At 60.6% G+C, this 14894-nt stretch overlaps 1 protein-coding gene across 3 annotated transcripts; it reads right to left on the reverse strand.

Annotated features, from left to right (window-relative positions):
* Window positions 1-1581: 1581 nt before the first annotated feature.
* Window positions 1582-14894, reverse strand: ATP1B2 (ATPase Na+/K+ transporting subunit beta 2). Of its 3 annotated transcripts, XR_010370446.1 has the most exons (10): window positions 14753-14894; window positions 11843-11971; window positions 11362-11466; window positions 10365-10570; window positions 7853-7909; window positions 7211-7234; window positions 5537-5554; window positions 4850-4948; window positions 3077-4542; window positions 1582-2994 (listed from the first exon to the last, which is right to left on the reverse strand). XR_010370446.1 is itself a non-coding variant. In XM_064437620.1 (9 exons), the coding sequence occupies exons 1-9, from the start codon at window positions 14862-14864 to the stop codon at window positions 4378-4380; spliced, it is 915 nt and encodes a 304-aa protein (XP_064293690.1). In that variant the 5' UTR covers window positions 14865-14894; the 3' UTR covers window positions 1582-4377. The 3 variants fall into 3 exon arrangements, 2 of the variants coding, with proteins under 2 accessions (XP_064293690.1, XP_064293691.1); XM_064437620.1 differs by having other exon boundaries at window positions 1582-4542; XM_064437621.1 differs by lacking the exons at window positions 5537-5554; window positions 7211-7234 and having other exon boundaries at window positions 1582-4542.

The raw sequence follows: 14894 nt of genomic DNA on the forward strand, positions 1-14894 counted from the left end.
GGGGTGTATTTTTGGCGGGGGGTGTTGTACAATTATGGGGTAACTGGGGGGGGGGGTGGGTGTCCCAGTCTGGGATGGGCCCATTTGGGGCCTCGGGGGGGGGGGATTTAGGGGTGGGGGGTGGCGGCTCCCCGGCTGCCTGGGTTCCCCCAAAGCCCCCCCCTTCCCCCCACCCACCCCCCCACCCCCCCCCAAGCCTGGGTCCTGCCAAGGCTCAGCCTGGAAAATTCCTCCGTACCCTTGACTTGACCTTGAACCTCAGCCAGGGGGGACCCGGATGGGGCGGGGGGGGGGGGGCCAGGGGCCCAGGGACCACCCCCACACCCCACCCCGCACCCCCCCCCCCGAAAAAAAGGGACCTAGGCGATGTGGGGGGGGGGGTGGGGGGCACCATCTGGCCAGGATTAGGGGGATCAGGGGGGATTTGCCCCACCCCCACCCCAGCGATGTGGGTCACTGGGGGGGGGGGGGCGTTGATTGGGGCGTCTGGGGGGGTAATTAAGGGGGTTTAATCAGGGGAACGTTAATTTGGGGTGTCCATAGGGGTTAATTCGGGGGGGGGTGTTAATATGGGGTGTCTCTGGGTGGTTGATTCGAGGGGGGGCAATTTGGGGTGGGTTAATGTTAATTAATTGGGAGATATTAATTAATTGGGGGGGGTTATTGGGGAGATTATTTGGACCATCTATGGTGTTCCCACATGGCAATTGGGGGGCTTTTAATTAGTCTCTTTTAATTGGGGGGGGGTAATTAGGGGCTGTTAATTGGTGGTGTTTATTGGGGGGCTGTAAATTGGGGGGGCTGTTAATTGAGGGTGTTAATTGGGGGATCTTTATTAGGGGCTGTTAATTGGGGGCAGTTAATTAGAGGGGTCTCTATTAGGGCTATTAATTAGGTCGCAATTAGGGGGTCTTAATTGGGGGATGGTTAATTGGGGGCTGTTAATTGGGGGGCCTATTGCAGGATTTTAATCGGGGTATTAATGGGGGGGTGTTAATTAGGTGCTGTTAATTGGGGGGGGTCTATTGGGGCATCGTTAATTGCAAGGGCTGTTAATGGAGGCGTTGGGGAAGTTATGGGGGAGCATTAATTAGTGGCCTTTTTAATTGGGGCATTTAATTGGGGGCTCTTAATCGGGGGGATGTGGGGTGTTAATGGGGGGGTCGTAATTCGGGGAGGGTGTGTCTTAATTGGGGTCTGTCAGGTGGGGGGAGGAGTGGAAGGATTTGGGGCAAATTGGGGGGATTTTGGTGTCTCTCCCCCCCCCCGCCCCCCCCCCCCAATGACATCAGCAACGTGGCCCCGCCCACCTCCGTCCCGCATCACGAATGAGGCCACCGGGCTCGGCCAGCTGGGTCCCTTCTGCCAAGGCATCCAGGCACCCGGCCCTGGCATCTGCTCCCTAACGAGCTCGTCAGGCTCATTAGCAGCCCCACCCCCCACCCGTGGCCTAATTACCACCCCCCAAGAGGACCCAGGCATCCGGGGCCACCCTAGGGGACGGACCCAGGCGTCCAGGGACCCCCCCCCGAAGGGACACAGGCAGATTTAAAAAAAACACAAAACACAAAAACAGGTATTTCCACCAAAAACCAAAGGTTTAATACCAAGGGGACGTTCCTCCACCCCCACCCCGAATTATCACCTCCCATAGACCCAAAAACCACTCAATTCCCGCCCAAAAAAGAGGAGGGGGGGGTCACCCTGCTGGGCTGGGGTGAGGCGCAGCATGGGGGGGGGGGGGGTGTGTGTTAGTAGGGGGAGTGGGAAGGGCTTCAAGATGGCTACCAAGATGGCCGCCCTTAGAACGGCAGCGCAAAATGGCTGCCATGGACGGAGGGGCCAAGATGGCTGCTGGCCCCACCACAGCTCTGGGCTGCCCAGGGAATGTAAGAGGGGGGCCTAAGATGGCTGCCGGCCCCTTCTACAGGCAATAGGATTCAAGATGGCCGCCGGCCCCTTCTACAGGCAATAGGATTCAAGATGGCGGACCAAGATGGCCGCCAGCCCCTTCTACAGGCAATAGGATCCAAGATGGCCGCCGGCCCCTTTTACAGGCAATAGGATTCAAGATGGCGGACCAAGTTGCCACCAGCCCCTTCTACAGGCAATAGGATTCAAGATGGCGGACCAAGATGGCCACCAGCCCCTTCTACAGGCAATAGGATCCAAGATGGCGGACCAAGATGGCCGCCGGCCCCTTCTACAGGCAATAGGATCCAAGATGGAGGACCAAGTTGCCACCGGCCCCTTCTACAGGCAATAGGATCCAAGATGGCGGACCAAGATGGCCGCCAGCCCCTTCTACAGGCAATAGGATCCAAGATGGCGGACCAAGATGGCCACCGGCCCCTTTTACAGGCAATAGGATCCAAGATGGCGGACCAAGTTGCCACTGGCCCCTTCTACAGGCAATAGGATCCAAGATGGCGGACCAAGATGGCCGCCAGCCCCTTCTACAGGCAATAGGATCCAAGATGGCGGACCAAGATGGCCACCGGCCCCTTTTACAGGCAATAGGATCCAAGATGGCGGACCAAGATGGCCACCAGCCCCTTCTACAGGCAATAGGATCCAAGATGGCGGACCAAGTTGCCACTGGCCCCTTCTACAGGCAATAGGATCCAAGATGGCGGACCAAGTTGCCACCGGCCCCTTCTACAGGCAATAGGATCCAAGATGGCGGACCAAGATGGCCGCCGGCCCCTTTTACAGGCAATAGGATCCAAGATGGCGGACCAAGTTGCCACGGCAACGGCAGAATTCAAGATGGCTGCCGGGCCTGGTCTTCATTAGCAACAGGGAGCCAAAATGGCTGCCAACAGCCGCCATCTTGGGCCGTGGGCGTGGCAACGGCGGCCATCTTGGCCTGCTCAGCCAATGGCAGCCTTGCTCTGCCGCCGCGTGGGCGGCCATCTTGGTTGGCTCAGCCAATGGCGGCCTTGCTCTGCTGCCACGTGGGCGGCCATCTTGGTTGGCTCAGCCAATGGCGGCCTTGCTCTGCTGCGCGTGGGCGGCCATCTTGGCCTTCAGTTACACAACGGCGGCCATATTGGTTGGCTCAGCCAATGGCGGCCTTGCTCTGCCGCCGCGTGGGCGGCCATCTTGGCCTTCAGTTACACAACGGCGGCCATATTGGTTGGCTCAGCCAATGGCGGCCTTGCTCTGCCACCGCATTGGCGGCCATCTTGGCCATCATCTGCACAGGCAGCGGCAGCCATCTTGATCCCAAGTGACAGCAGCAGCCACCACATCGCCTAGTCTGGCGGCCATCTTGCCCTTGAGTTACACAGCCAATGGCAGCCATCTTGGCAAGCTGGCGGCCATCTTGATTCCAAATGACACACAACAGCAACCATCATGATGCCCAGGACGGCGGCCATCTTGCTCTCGATCTACACAACCAATGGCAGCCATCTTGATCTCAACCAATGCACAACAATGGCTGCCATGTTCCATAGAATGGCGGCCATCTTGCGCTTGATCTACACTACCAACGGCAGCCATCTTGGCAGGCTGGTGGCCATCTTGGTCCCACCACCATGACGCCTACAGAACCAAAGGCAGCCTTTACAATACCAATCAGCACAGCAGCCATCTTGTCCTTGACCTCTACAACCGATGCCAGCCATCTTGGAAGGCTGGCAGCCATCTTATGCCGCACCAATGCCCAACAGCAGCCGCCCTGCCACATAGCGTGGCAGCCATCTTGCTCTCGACCTATACAACCAACAGCAGTCACCCTGGCAGCCATCTTGACCTCAACCACCGCTCGACAACAGCCACGCTGTCACGTAGTGTGGCAGCCATCTTGCTCCTTAGCCATACAACCAGCAGCGGCCATCTTGCTCACTATCTAGACAACCAATGGCAGCCATCTTGACCTCAACCACCGCTCAACAACAGCCACCCTAGTGCAGGGCAGCCATCTTGTTCCTTATCCACTCAACCAACAGTGACCATCTCGACAGGCGGCCCAGCGGCCATCTTGCCCTTCCCCTACATCACCCGACCTACCTACAAAACCCCAAAAGACACCTAAAAAGACAAAAAAAACAAACCCCAAACCCCACTTGGCCGCCACCAAAGCAAGCCCTGAATCGGCATTCCTAAGCAAAGGACAGGCAACTTTTGGGGCAAAAACGTGGGTATTTGGGGGCGGGAGGGGAGGGAGGGGAGAAGCCAGGGCCCTACTGCATCGTTTAATATATATATAATATAAAAAATATCTATGTACATTTATTATTCTTATATTAGGAGCATCTGGAAGGGTGGAAGGAGGGGGATTAGACCCGACTCAAGGGGGGGAGGCGGCGCGAGGATGTTGGGGCGGGCTATGGGTGGGGAAGGGGGTTTGGGGGAGGGGATGGGGGGTTGTCAGTCGCGATTGATACGGAGGCGGAAGGCGACGCGGCCGGCGAACTTGTCGCGCTCGTCGTCGGTGCGGAGGCCGGCGGCGTTGAGCCGGCACTCGATGTGGTGCTCGACGTTGGCCGTGGCGTTGGCGAACTGGACCGCCACCACCGGCTGCGTGTAGTTCACCTGCGGCGAAGGGACCCCAGGCGTCGGGGTGTCGCCCAAACCCCACCCCCCCTTCCCGTGCACCCAGGCAACCCCCACCCCCATTCTCCCATTCTAGGGGTGCCCCCACCCACCCCATGGCATTCCCCCACCCCACTTAAGGGTCCCCAAGGGGATATAAGGGACCACAATTACCACCACCACCACCCCCCCCCCGCCAGAACCATGGCGTTTGGGGGCTCCCAACCCCCCTCCCAGGGCATCTGGGACCCCCCACCCCAGGGGACCCCCCCACCCCACCCCGGGGGGACCCAGGGGTCCGGCTCACGTGGACTCTCTTGCCGTAGTAGGGGAAATACATGAGGTCGATGGTGCCGTTGGGGGGGAAGAGCTGGAGGGGGCCCAGGAGGGCGGCGTCCTCCTCCCGCTGTGGGGGGGGGGCACAAGGATGTCCCCACCTGCCCAGTTTGGGGGGGGGACACACACGACACAGACACTCCCACCTACCACCCCCCCCAAATACCCCCTTACATACCCCCCCCCCCCCCAAGAACTCCCTCTGCAGACACCCCCCCCGGGACCCCCCAAATATCCCCCCAGGGCCCCCCCATATACCCCCCAGGGCCCCCCCATATACCCCCCAAGGATCCCCCCCCCCTTAAATACCACCCACCCCCAGACCCTCCCTTAAAAAGCCCCCCAAATATTCCCTCTTACCCCCCCCTTAAATACACCCCCCCCCTCCCCTTAAATACCCCCCACCCCTGGAACTCCCCCTCCCCAGACACCCCTTCAGGACCACCCCCCCCCCCAAAGATCCCCCGGGGACCCCAAGACCTCACCCCCTCCCCAATATCCACCCCCCCCCCAAGACACCCCCCAAAATACAAGCACAGAGACACCCCCGCCCCCCCCCAAAATTCCCCCAAACCCCCCACTGGTGCCCCCCCAAACCCCGCCTGGGACCCCCCCCACCCCCCCCTCGCCTCCCAGTGCTCCCAGTTTGGCCCCTTACGCTGGCGGCCGTCTGTCCCTGCACCCCGCGGCGGGAAGAGAGAGAGCGTCAACGGGACGGGGGGGGGGGTGGGGGGACAAGGGGGGGCGCGGGGGGGACAAGGGGGGGCGCGGGGGGGACAAGGGGGGGCGCGGGGGAGGTGGGATGGGGACAGTGGGGACAAGGGGACAAGAGGTGGTGGGGGGGGCACATAGAAGGGGATACTGGGGGCACTGGGGGGGGCACTGGGGGCATTGGGGGGGCGCTGGGGGGGTCACTGGGAACATGGGGGGGCACTGGGGACACGTCCCCAACATGGCAGGGGGACATGACGGGGGGGGGGTGACACAGAGCAGGGTTTTGGGGTGAATCCAGCAGGTTTTGGGGTGGAACGAGGCTATTTGGGGACACCCAGTGGGATTTTGGGGGTGAAACCAGCACATTTTGGGGTGAAACCAGCACATTTTGGGCCATCGAGTAAGGTTTGGGGTGAAACTAGGAGGTTTTGGGGCAGTGTTGCGTGATTTTGGGGTGAATTCAACAGGTTTTGGGGTGAAAGTAGCAGATTTGGGGGTAAAACCAGCAGATATTGGGGTGAATCTAGCAGATTTAGGGACACCCAGCAGGATTTTGGGGTGAAACCAGCACATTTTAGGGTACCCAGCAGGATTTGGGGTGAAAAGAGCCTATTTTGGGACTCCTATTAGGATTTCGGGGTGAAACTAGCAGATTTTAGGGCATCCAGTGGGATTTTGGGGTGAAAGCAGCATATTTTGGGGGTACCCAGTGGGATTTTGGGGGGAATTCAGCGGATTTTGGGGTGAAACAAGGCTATTTTGGGGTAAAACCAGCAGAAATTGGGGTGAAGCTAGCAGATTTTGGGTCACCCAGCAGGATTTTGGGGTGAATTTAGTCTATTTTGGGACAGCTAGTAGGATTTTAGGGTGAAACTAGCAGATATTGGGATATCCAGTGGTATTTTGGGGGTGAAACTAGGCTATTTTGGGGTAAAAGCAGCAGAAATTTGGGGTGAAACCGGCAGATTTAGGGACACCCAGCAGGATTTTGGGGTGAAAACAGCACATTTTGGGACACCTAGAAGGATTTTAGGGTAAAACTAGCAGATTTTAGGGCACCCTGCAGGATTTTGGGGTGAAACTAGGCCATTTTGGGGAACCAGCAAGATATTTTGGATGAAACCAGCGAATTTTGGGAAACCCAGCAGGATTTTGGGATGAATCTAGTACATTTTGGGGCACCTAGAAGGATTTTAGGGTGCAACTAGCAGTTTTTAGGGAACCCAGCAGGAATTTGGGGTGAAACTAGGCTATTTGTGGGCAAAGCTTGTAGAAATTTGGGGTGAAGCTAGCAGATTTGGGGGCACCCAGCAGGATTTTTGGGTGAATCCAGCAGATTTTGGGGCACCTAGAAGGATTTTAGGGTGCAACTAGCAGATTTTAGGGAACCCAGCGGGATTTTGGGGTAAATCTAACCAATCTTGGGGCACCCAGCGGGATTTTGGGGTGAAACTAGCAGATTTTGGGGCACCCAGCGGGATTTCAGGGTGAAACTAGCAGATTTTGAGGCACCCAGCGGGATTTCAGGGTGAAACTAGCAGATTTTGGGGCACCCAGCAGGATTTTGGGGTGAAACTAGCAGATTTTGGGGGTGCTACGAGGGGGGAACCCCCCTTACCGGGACGCCCTTGGCCCGGGGTCGCTGGGGAGAGACAAGAGAGAGTGAGGGGGGACGTGGGGGACATGGGGGGACATGGGGGACACTTGGGGACACTGGGGTGACAGGGGACATGGGGGGACACGAGGTGACACTTGGGGACGTGGGGCAGACAGGGGGTGACAGGGGACATGGGGGACACTCGGGGACACTGGGGGTGACAGTCGGGGACACGGGGGTGACACGTGGGGGGACATGGGGGGACATGGGGTGACACTTGGGGACACAGGGGTGACACTCGGGGGGACAGGGGACATGGGGGACACTCGGGGACACTGGGGGTGACACTCGGGGGGACATGGGGACACTGGGGGAACACTGGGGGTGACAGGAGGACATGGGGTGACACTGGGGGTGATATGGGGGTGACACGTGGGGGGACGTGGGGGACACGAGGTGACACTTGGGGACGTGGGGGAGACTGGGGGTGACACTCGGGGACACTGGGGGAACACTGGGGGTGACACGTGGGGGGACGTGGGGGACACAAGGTGACACTGGGGGTGACACTGGACGTGGGGGGACACATGGGGACACTGGAAGTGACACACAAGGACACTGGGGGGGACACTGGGGGGACACTGGGGGGACACTGGGGGTCACCTTTGCCGCACAGACCACGTTGATGCTCTTGTTCCTCCCCGGGAAGAAGTTGATGACCTGTGGGAGGGGGAGGGTTAACGGGGGCTCCCAGTGCCCCCAGCACGGCCCAGCACGGCCCAGCACGGCCCAGCACGGCCCAGCATGGACCAGCATGGCCCCAGCACGGCCCCAGCACGGCCCCAGCACGGCCCCAGCACGGGCCAGGGCAAAGCATGGCACTGCCATGAGCAACGCCCCGGTGCTCCCAGTATCCCCAGTCCATCCCAGTGCCCCCCCCCAGGGCCTCCCACCCCCTCCCAGTGCCCCCCAGTGCCCTCCAACATACCATTAACTGCAATGCACAGCCATAACCCCTCTCCCAGTGCCCCCCAGCGCCCTCCCAGTGCCATTCAACATACCATTAACTGCAATGCACGGCCATAACCCCTCTCCCAGCGCCCCCAGCACCCTCCCAGTGCCCCCCAGCGCCATTCAACATACCATTAACTGCAATGCACAGACATAACCCCTCCCCCAGTGCCTCCCAGTGCCCTCCCAGTGCTCCCCAGTGCCCCCCAGCGCCCTCCCAGTGCCATTCAACACACTATTAACTGCAATGCACAGCCATAACCCCTCTCCCAGTGCCCCCCAGTGTCCCCCAGCGCCCTCCCAGTGCCATTCAACACACCATTAACTGCAATGCACAGCCATAACCCCTCTCCCAGTGCCCCCCCAGTGCCTCCCAGCGCCATTCAACATACCATTAACTGCAATGCACAGCCATAACCCCTCTCCCAGTGCCCCCCAGTGTCCCCCAGCGCCCTCCCAGTGCCATTCAACATACCATTAACTGCAATGCACAGCCATAACCCCTCTCCCAGTGCCCCCCAGTGTCCCCCAGCGCCCTCCCAGTGCCATTCAACATACCATTAACTGCAATGCACAGCCATAACCCCTCTCCCAGTGACCCCCAGCACCCTCCCAGTGCCCCCCAGCGCCATTCAACATACCATTAATTGCAATGCACGCCATAACCCCTCTCCCAGTGCCCCCCAGCGCCCTCCCAGCGCCCCCCAGCGCCATTCAACATACCATTAACTGCAATGCACAGCCATAACCCCTCTCCCAGTGCCCCCCAGTGTCCCCCAGCGCCCTCCCAGTGCCATTCAACATACCATTAACTGCAATGCACAGCCATAACCCCTCTCCCAGTGCCCCCCCAGTGCCTCCCAGCGCCATTCAACATACCATTAACTGCAATGCACAGCCATAACCCCTCTCCCAGTGCCCCCCAGTGCCCTCCCAGTGCCCCCCAACATACCATTAACTGCAATGCATGGCCATAACCCCTCTCCCAGTGCCCCCCAGTGCCATTCAACATACCATTAACTGCAATGCACGGCCATAACCCCTCTCCCAGTGCCCCCCAGTGCCCTCCTAGTGCCCTCCCAGTGCCCCCCAGCGCCCTCCCAGTGCCATTCAACACACCATTAACTGCAATGCACAGCCATAACCCCTCTCCCAGTGCCCCCCAGCACCCTCCCAGCGCCCCCCAGCGCCATTCAACATACCATTAACTGCAATGCACAGCCATAACCCCTCTCCCAGTGCCCCCCAGTGCCCTCCTAGTGCCCTCCCAGTGCCCCCCAGCGCCCTCCCAGTGCCATTCAACATACCATTAACTGCAATGCATGGCCATAACCCCTCTCCCAGTGCCCCCCAGTGCCTCCCAGCGCCCCCCAGCGCCATTCAACATACCATTAACTGCAATGCATGGCCATAACCCCTCTCCCAGTGCCTCCCAGCGCCCCCAGCGCCATTCAACATACCATTAACTGCAATGCACAGCCATAACCCCTCTCCCAGTGCCCCCCAGTGCCTCCCAGCGCCCCCCAGCGCCATTCAACATACCATTAACTGCAATGCATGGCCATAACCCCTCTCCCAGTGCCCCCCAGTGCCTCCCAGCGCCATTCAACATACCATTAACTGCAATGCATGGCCATAACCCCTCTCCCAGCGCCCTCCCAGTGCCTCCCAGCGCCATTCAACATACCATTAACTGCAATGCACAGCCATAACCCCTCTCCCAGTGCCCCCCAGTGCCTCCCAGCGCCCCCCAGCGCCATTCAACATACCATTAACTGCAATGCATGGCCATAACCCCTCTCCCAGCGCCCTCCCAGCGCCATTCAACATACCATTAACTGCAATGCACAGCCATAACCCCTCTCCCAGCGCCCTCCCAGTGCCTCCCAGCGCCATTCAACATACCATTAACTGCAATGCATGGCCATAACCCCTCTCCCAGTGCCCCCCAGCACCCTCCCAGTGCCCCCCAGCGCCCTCCAGCACCATTCAACATACCATTAACTGCAATGCATGGCCATAACCCCTCTCCCAGTGCCTCCCAGTGCCCTCCCAGTGCCCCCCAGTGCCCCCCAGTGCCCTTCAACATACCATTAACTGCAATGTACAGCCATAACCCCTCTCCCAGTGCCCCCCAGCACCCTCCCAGCGCCCCCCAGCTCACCCGGTTGACCTTGAGGAGGACGCAGGGCTGGCCGGCGCCGTAGCCGTAGTCGTCAGCGGGCGCCAGCCCGGCGCAGGGTCCCAGCAGGGAGCGGTTGAAGCGACAGGCGCGCTTGGGGTAGTTGGGGACGCTGTCGTCCGGCTGCTCGTTGTAGCGCCCGGGGGGGCAGGCGGCGTTGCGGGCGGCCTGGACGCTGTCGTTGTACGCTGCGCCCAGCACCCCCGCTCGCATCGGCACCGCCACCGGCGCCCCCCAGTACCCACTGGGGCCCCCCACCGCCCCCCGGCGAGGACTAACAGCCCGCCCGCTGCCTCCCGGAGCGCCAAGGGCCCTCCCAGTAGGGGCTAGGGGCCTCCCAGGGCCTCCCAGTAGGGACTAGGGGCCTCCCAGTAGGGACTAGGGGCCTCCCAGTAGGGACTAGGGGCCTCCCAGTAGGGACTAGGGGCCTCCTGGGGCCTCCCAGTAGGGACCTCCCAGGGCCTCCCAGTAGGGACCTCCCGGGGCCTCCCAGAGCATCCCAGTATGGACTAGGGGCCTCACAGAGCATCCCAGTATGGACTAGGGCATCCCAGTAGGGACTAGGGGCCTCCCAGGGCATCCCAGTATGGACTAGGGACCTCCCAGTATGGACTAGGGACCTCCCGGGGCCTCCCAGAGCATCCCAGTATGGACTAGGGGCCTCCCAGAGCATCCCAGTATGGACTAGGGCATCCCAGTATGGATTAGGGGCCTCCCAGAGGATCCCAGTATGGACTAGGGGCCTCCCAGTAGGGACTAGGGGCCTCCCAGAGCATCCCAGTCTGGACTAGGAGCCTCCCAGAGCATCCCAGTCTGGACTAGGAGCCTCCCAGTAGGGACTAGGGGCCTCCCAGTCCATTCCAGCACCCACTCCGTCTGTCCCAACACCCTCAGCTCCCCTCCCAGTCCCCTCCCAGTTTGCCCCAGTCCTCTCCCAGTGCCCTCCCAGTCTGCCCCAGTGCCCTCCCAGCCCACTCACGCTCCAGGAACTGGTGGAGGGCGCGGACGTAGTGACGCCAGGTCTGGCTCTGGGTGACGTTGAAGGTGACGTCCAGCCCCTCGGCGCGCGGGCGGATCATCATCCCTGCGCACGGGGACGCGCCGCTCGCACGGGGGCCTCGCACGAGGAGCGGGCAAAGGGCCCCCCCACCCCCCCCCCGCGAGCCCTCGTGCGAGGGACCCCTCGTGCAAGGGACCCCTCGTGCAAGGGACCCCTCGTGCGAGGCCCAGCGAGACGAGGCTGCCCGTCGTGCCCCCGCCCCTCGTGCAAACCCCTCGTGCAAACCCCTCGTGCAAACCCCTCGTGCGAGGCCCAGCACGCTCCGTGGGTGACAAGGCCACCCATCACACCCCCACCACCCCTCGCCCGGGGGACCCCTCACCCAATTCCCTCGTGCGAGGGGCCCCCCCCCCGCCGTGCGAGCCCTCGTGCAAACCCTCGTGCGAGCCCTCGTGCGCACCGGGGGTGGCGAGGCGGTCCTGGTACTTGGGGACGTGGGGGTCGACGCTCTGCAGCATCACCCACATGGTGAGAGCGAAGAGCCCGGCCAGGAACCCATAGAACACCAGGTAGAAGAGCAGGATCAGGCCTGGGGGGGGGAAATGGGGGGTAAATACCCCCCCCAACTGCCCCCCCGGGGGTAAATCCCCCCCCAGGGGCAAAGACCCCCCCCAAAATGCCCCCTCTGGGGGTAAAACCCCCCAAAATTGTCTGTATCCCCCCAAAAAGACCCCTTTAATAGAGCAGAGTCTGACCTGGGGGGGGGTAAAATGGGGGGTAAATCCCCCCCCAGTTGCCCCCCCGACACAAATAACCCCCCAAAACTGCCCCGATTACATCAAATACCCCCAAAACCTGCCCCGAAGCCTTAGAGACCACCCAAAACGGCCTCAATCGCATCAAATAACCCCAAAAAATGATGGGAACCCCTCAAAATGCCCCCCAAAAACTGCCACCAGAGCCCCAAATGCTCCCCAAAACTGCTCTGATGTCATTAAATACCCCCCAAATTGCCCCAAAGACCCCCCAGATACCCCCAAAATTGCCCCGATGACATCAAATACCCTGAAAAATTGCCCAGATCATCTCAAATACACCCAAAACTGACCTGAACCCCCAAAATGACCCCCAAAACTGCCACCAGAGCCCCAAATGCCCCCAAAACTGCTCCGATGTCATTAAATACCCCCCAAATTGCCCCAAAGACCCCCCAAATACCCCCAAAATTGCCCCAATGACATCAAATACCCTGAAAAATTGCCCAGATCATCTCAAATACCCCCAAAACTGACCTGAACCCCTCAAAATGCCCCCCAAAACTGCCATCAGAGCCCCAAATGCCCCCAAAACTGCTCCAATGACATTAAATACCCCCAAAAGTGCCCCAGATACCCCCAAAATTGCCCCGATGACATCAAATACCCTGAAAAATTGCCTCAAACACCTCAAATACCCCCAAAACTGACCTGAACCCCTCAAAATGCCCCCCCAAACTGCCACCAGAGCCCCAAATGCCCCCCCAAACTGCTCTGATGTCATTAAATACCCCCCAAATTGCCCCAAAGACCCCCCAAATACCCCCAAAATTGCCCCAATGACGTCAAATACCCTGAAAAAATGCCCCAAACACCTCAAATACCCCCAAAACTGACCTGAACCCTCAAAATACCCCCCAAAAATGCCACCAGTGCCCCAAATACCCCCCAAAAATGCTCCAATTTCATTAAATACCCCCCAAAATTGCCCCAAAGACTCCCCAAATACCCCCAAAATTACCCAAAACACTTGAAATAGCCCCAAAACCACCCTCCCGGACCCTAAAGACCCCCCAGAAGTGCCCCGATGACATCACAGACCCCCCCAAATGTGCTCCGAGCCCCCCCAAATCTCCACGGAATCACCCCAATAACATCAAATAACCCCCCAAAATTCACCCCCAGAAGCACAAACACCCCCAAATCGCCCCCCACCAGCTTCACGCCCCCCCCCCCAAACCGCACTGAGCCCCCCCCAAAATACCTTCCAAACCAGCCCTGAGCCCCCCCAAATCCTCCCCTGGACCCCCCCAAACCCACCCCCAGCACCAGCCCCCCAAAATCCCCTTTATCCCCCCCCCCAATCAAACCCACTCCTGGACCGCCCCCCCAAAAAACCTTCCAGACACCCCCAAATCCCCCCCAAATCCCCTCCTGACCCCCTCAAATGCCCCCCCCCGCCCTCTAAATGCCCCCGGACCCCCCCAAATCCCCCCTCCAACCCCTAAATCCCCCTGAGCCCCCCCCAAATCCCTGGCGAGCCATCTGTCCCTGGGGGGGGGGGGGGCCGGTCCCCGGGCCATGGGGTCCCCATCTGTCTGTCTGTAAATTGGGGGGGGGGTCCATGGGCATGGGGGGGGGTCCATCTGCTCATCCCTCCCCCCCCCGGGGGGGTCCCCCCCGTCTCTCCCATCCCCCAACCCCGACCGTGACCTACTTTTGCCGCCACAGCGCGACAGATGGGGGGGGGGGGGGGGCCCCACAACCCACCCCCCCACCCCCAAACCGCCCCCCCTTAGGACCCCCCAAACTGCCCCCCCCCACTCCATTGCAGCCTCATTTGAGGGGGGCTGGAGCCCCCCAGTTGCACCCCAAAAAGGGGGGGGGCTCTCTATGCACCCCCCCTCCCATCGCACCCATATGGGGGGGTCCTGTGTAAATCACCCCCCCAAACAAGCCTTAAAAGTGGGGGGGGGTCCCCACTTGCAACCCATAGGGGGGTCCCTATGCAGCACCCCCCCAAGTTGCACCCATATCGGGGGGGCTTTAAGTAAACCCCCTTTTTGAGGGGGGGTCTCTATGCAGACCCCCCCCAATTGCATCCATACGGGGAGGGGGGGTCCCTATGCAACCCACCGCACCCAAACGGGGGGGGTCCGTATGACCCCCCCCCCAATTTTATATATATGGCGGGGGGGGGCATGATGCAACCCCATCACACCGCACCCAATTTGGGGGGTCCTATATAAGCCCCCCCCCCAAATTCCATCCGTATTGGGGGGGTGGGGGTCCCTATGCAACCCTATTGCGCCCATATGGGGGGGGTCCTTATACAGCCCCCCAACTCCACTGCACCCCATATGGGGGGGCTCCCCGTGCAACCCCTCCCCTTCACCCCTCTATGGGGGGGATCCCAATGCCCCCCCCCCCAATTGCACCTCTATGGGGGGGGACGACCCTCAGTTACACGCTATTGGGGGGGGGTCCCCCAAGTGCACCCATATATGGGGGTGCTTTGCGACTTCCAACAGCAGCCTCAGTTGCGGGGGTCCCTATGCAATGTCTGGGGGGGGGTGGGGGGGTGTCCCCAGTACCGCCCCCCCCCCAAGACTTACCCCAACTGGTGCCCGTCCTGCCCAGGAACTGGCGGCTCCGGGGGTCCCACACGAAGGCCCGCCACTCGGCCAACCTCTGCCCGCAGCTCCGCTTCTCCTTATCCCGAGCCATGTGGGGGGCTTCTGGGGCGATGCCCCCCCA

This window comes from Phalacrocorax carbo, chromosome 34 (assembly GCF_963921805.1).
Source record: "Phalacrocorax carbo chromosome 34, bPhaCar2.1, whole genome shotgun sequence".
NCBI classification, from domain to species: domain Eukaryota; kingdom Metazoa; phylum Chordata; class Aves; order Suliformes; family Phalacrocoracidae; genus Phalacrocorax; species Phalacrocorax carbo.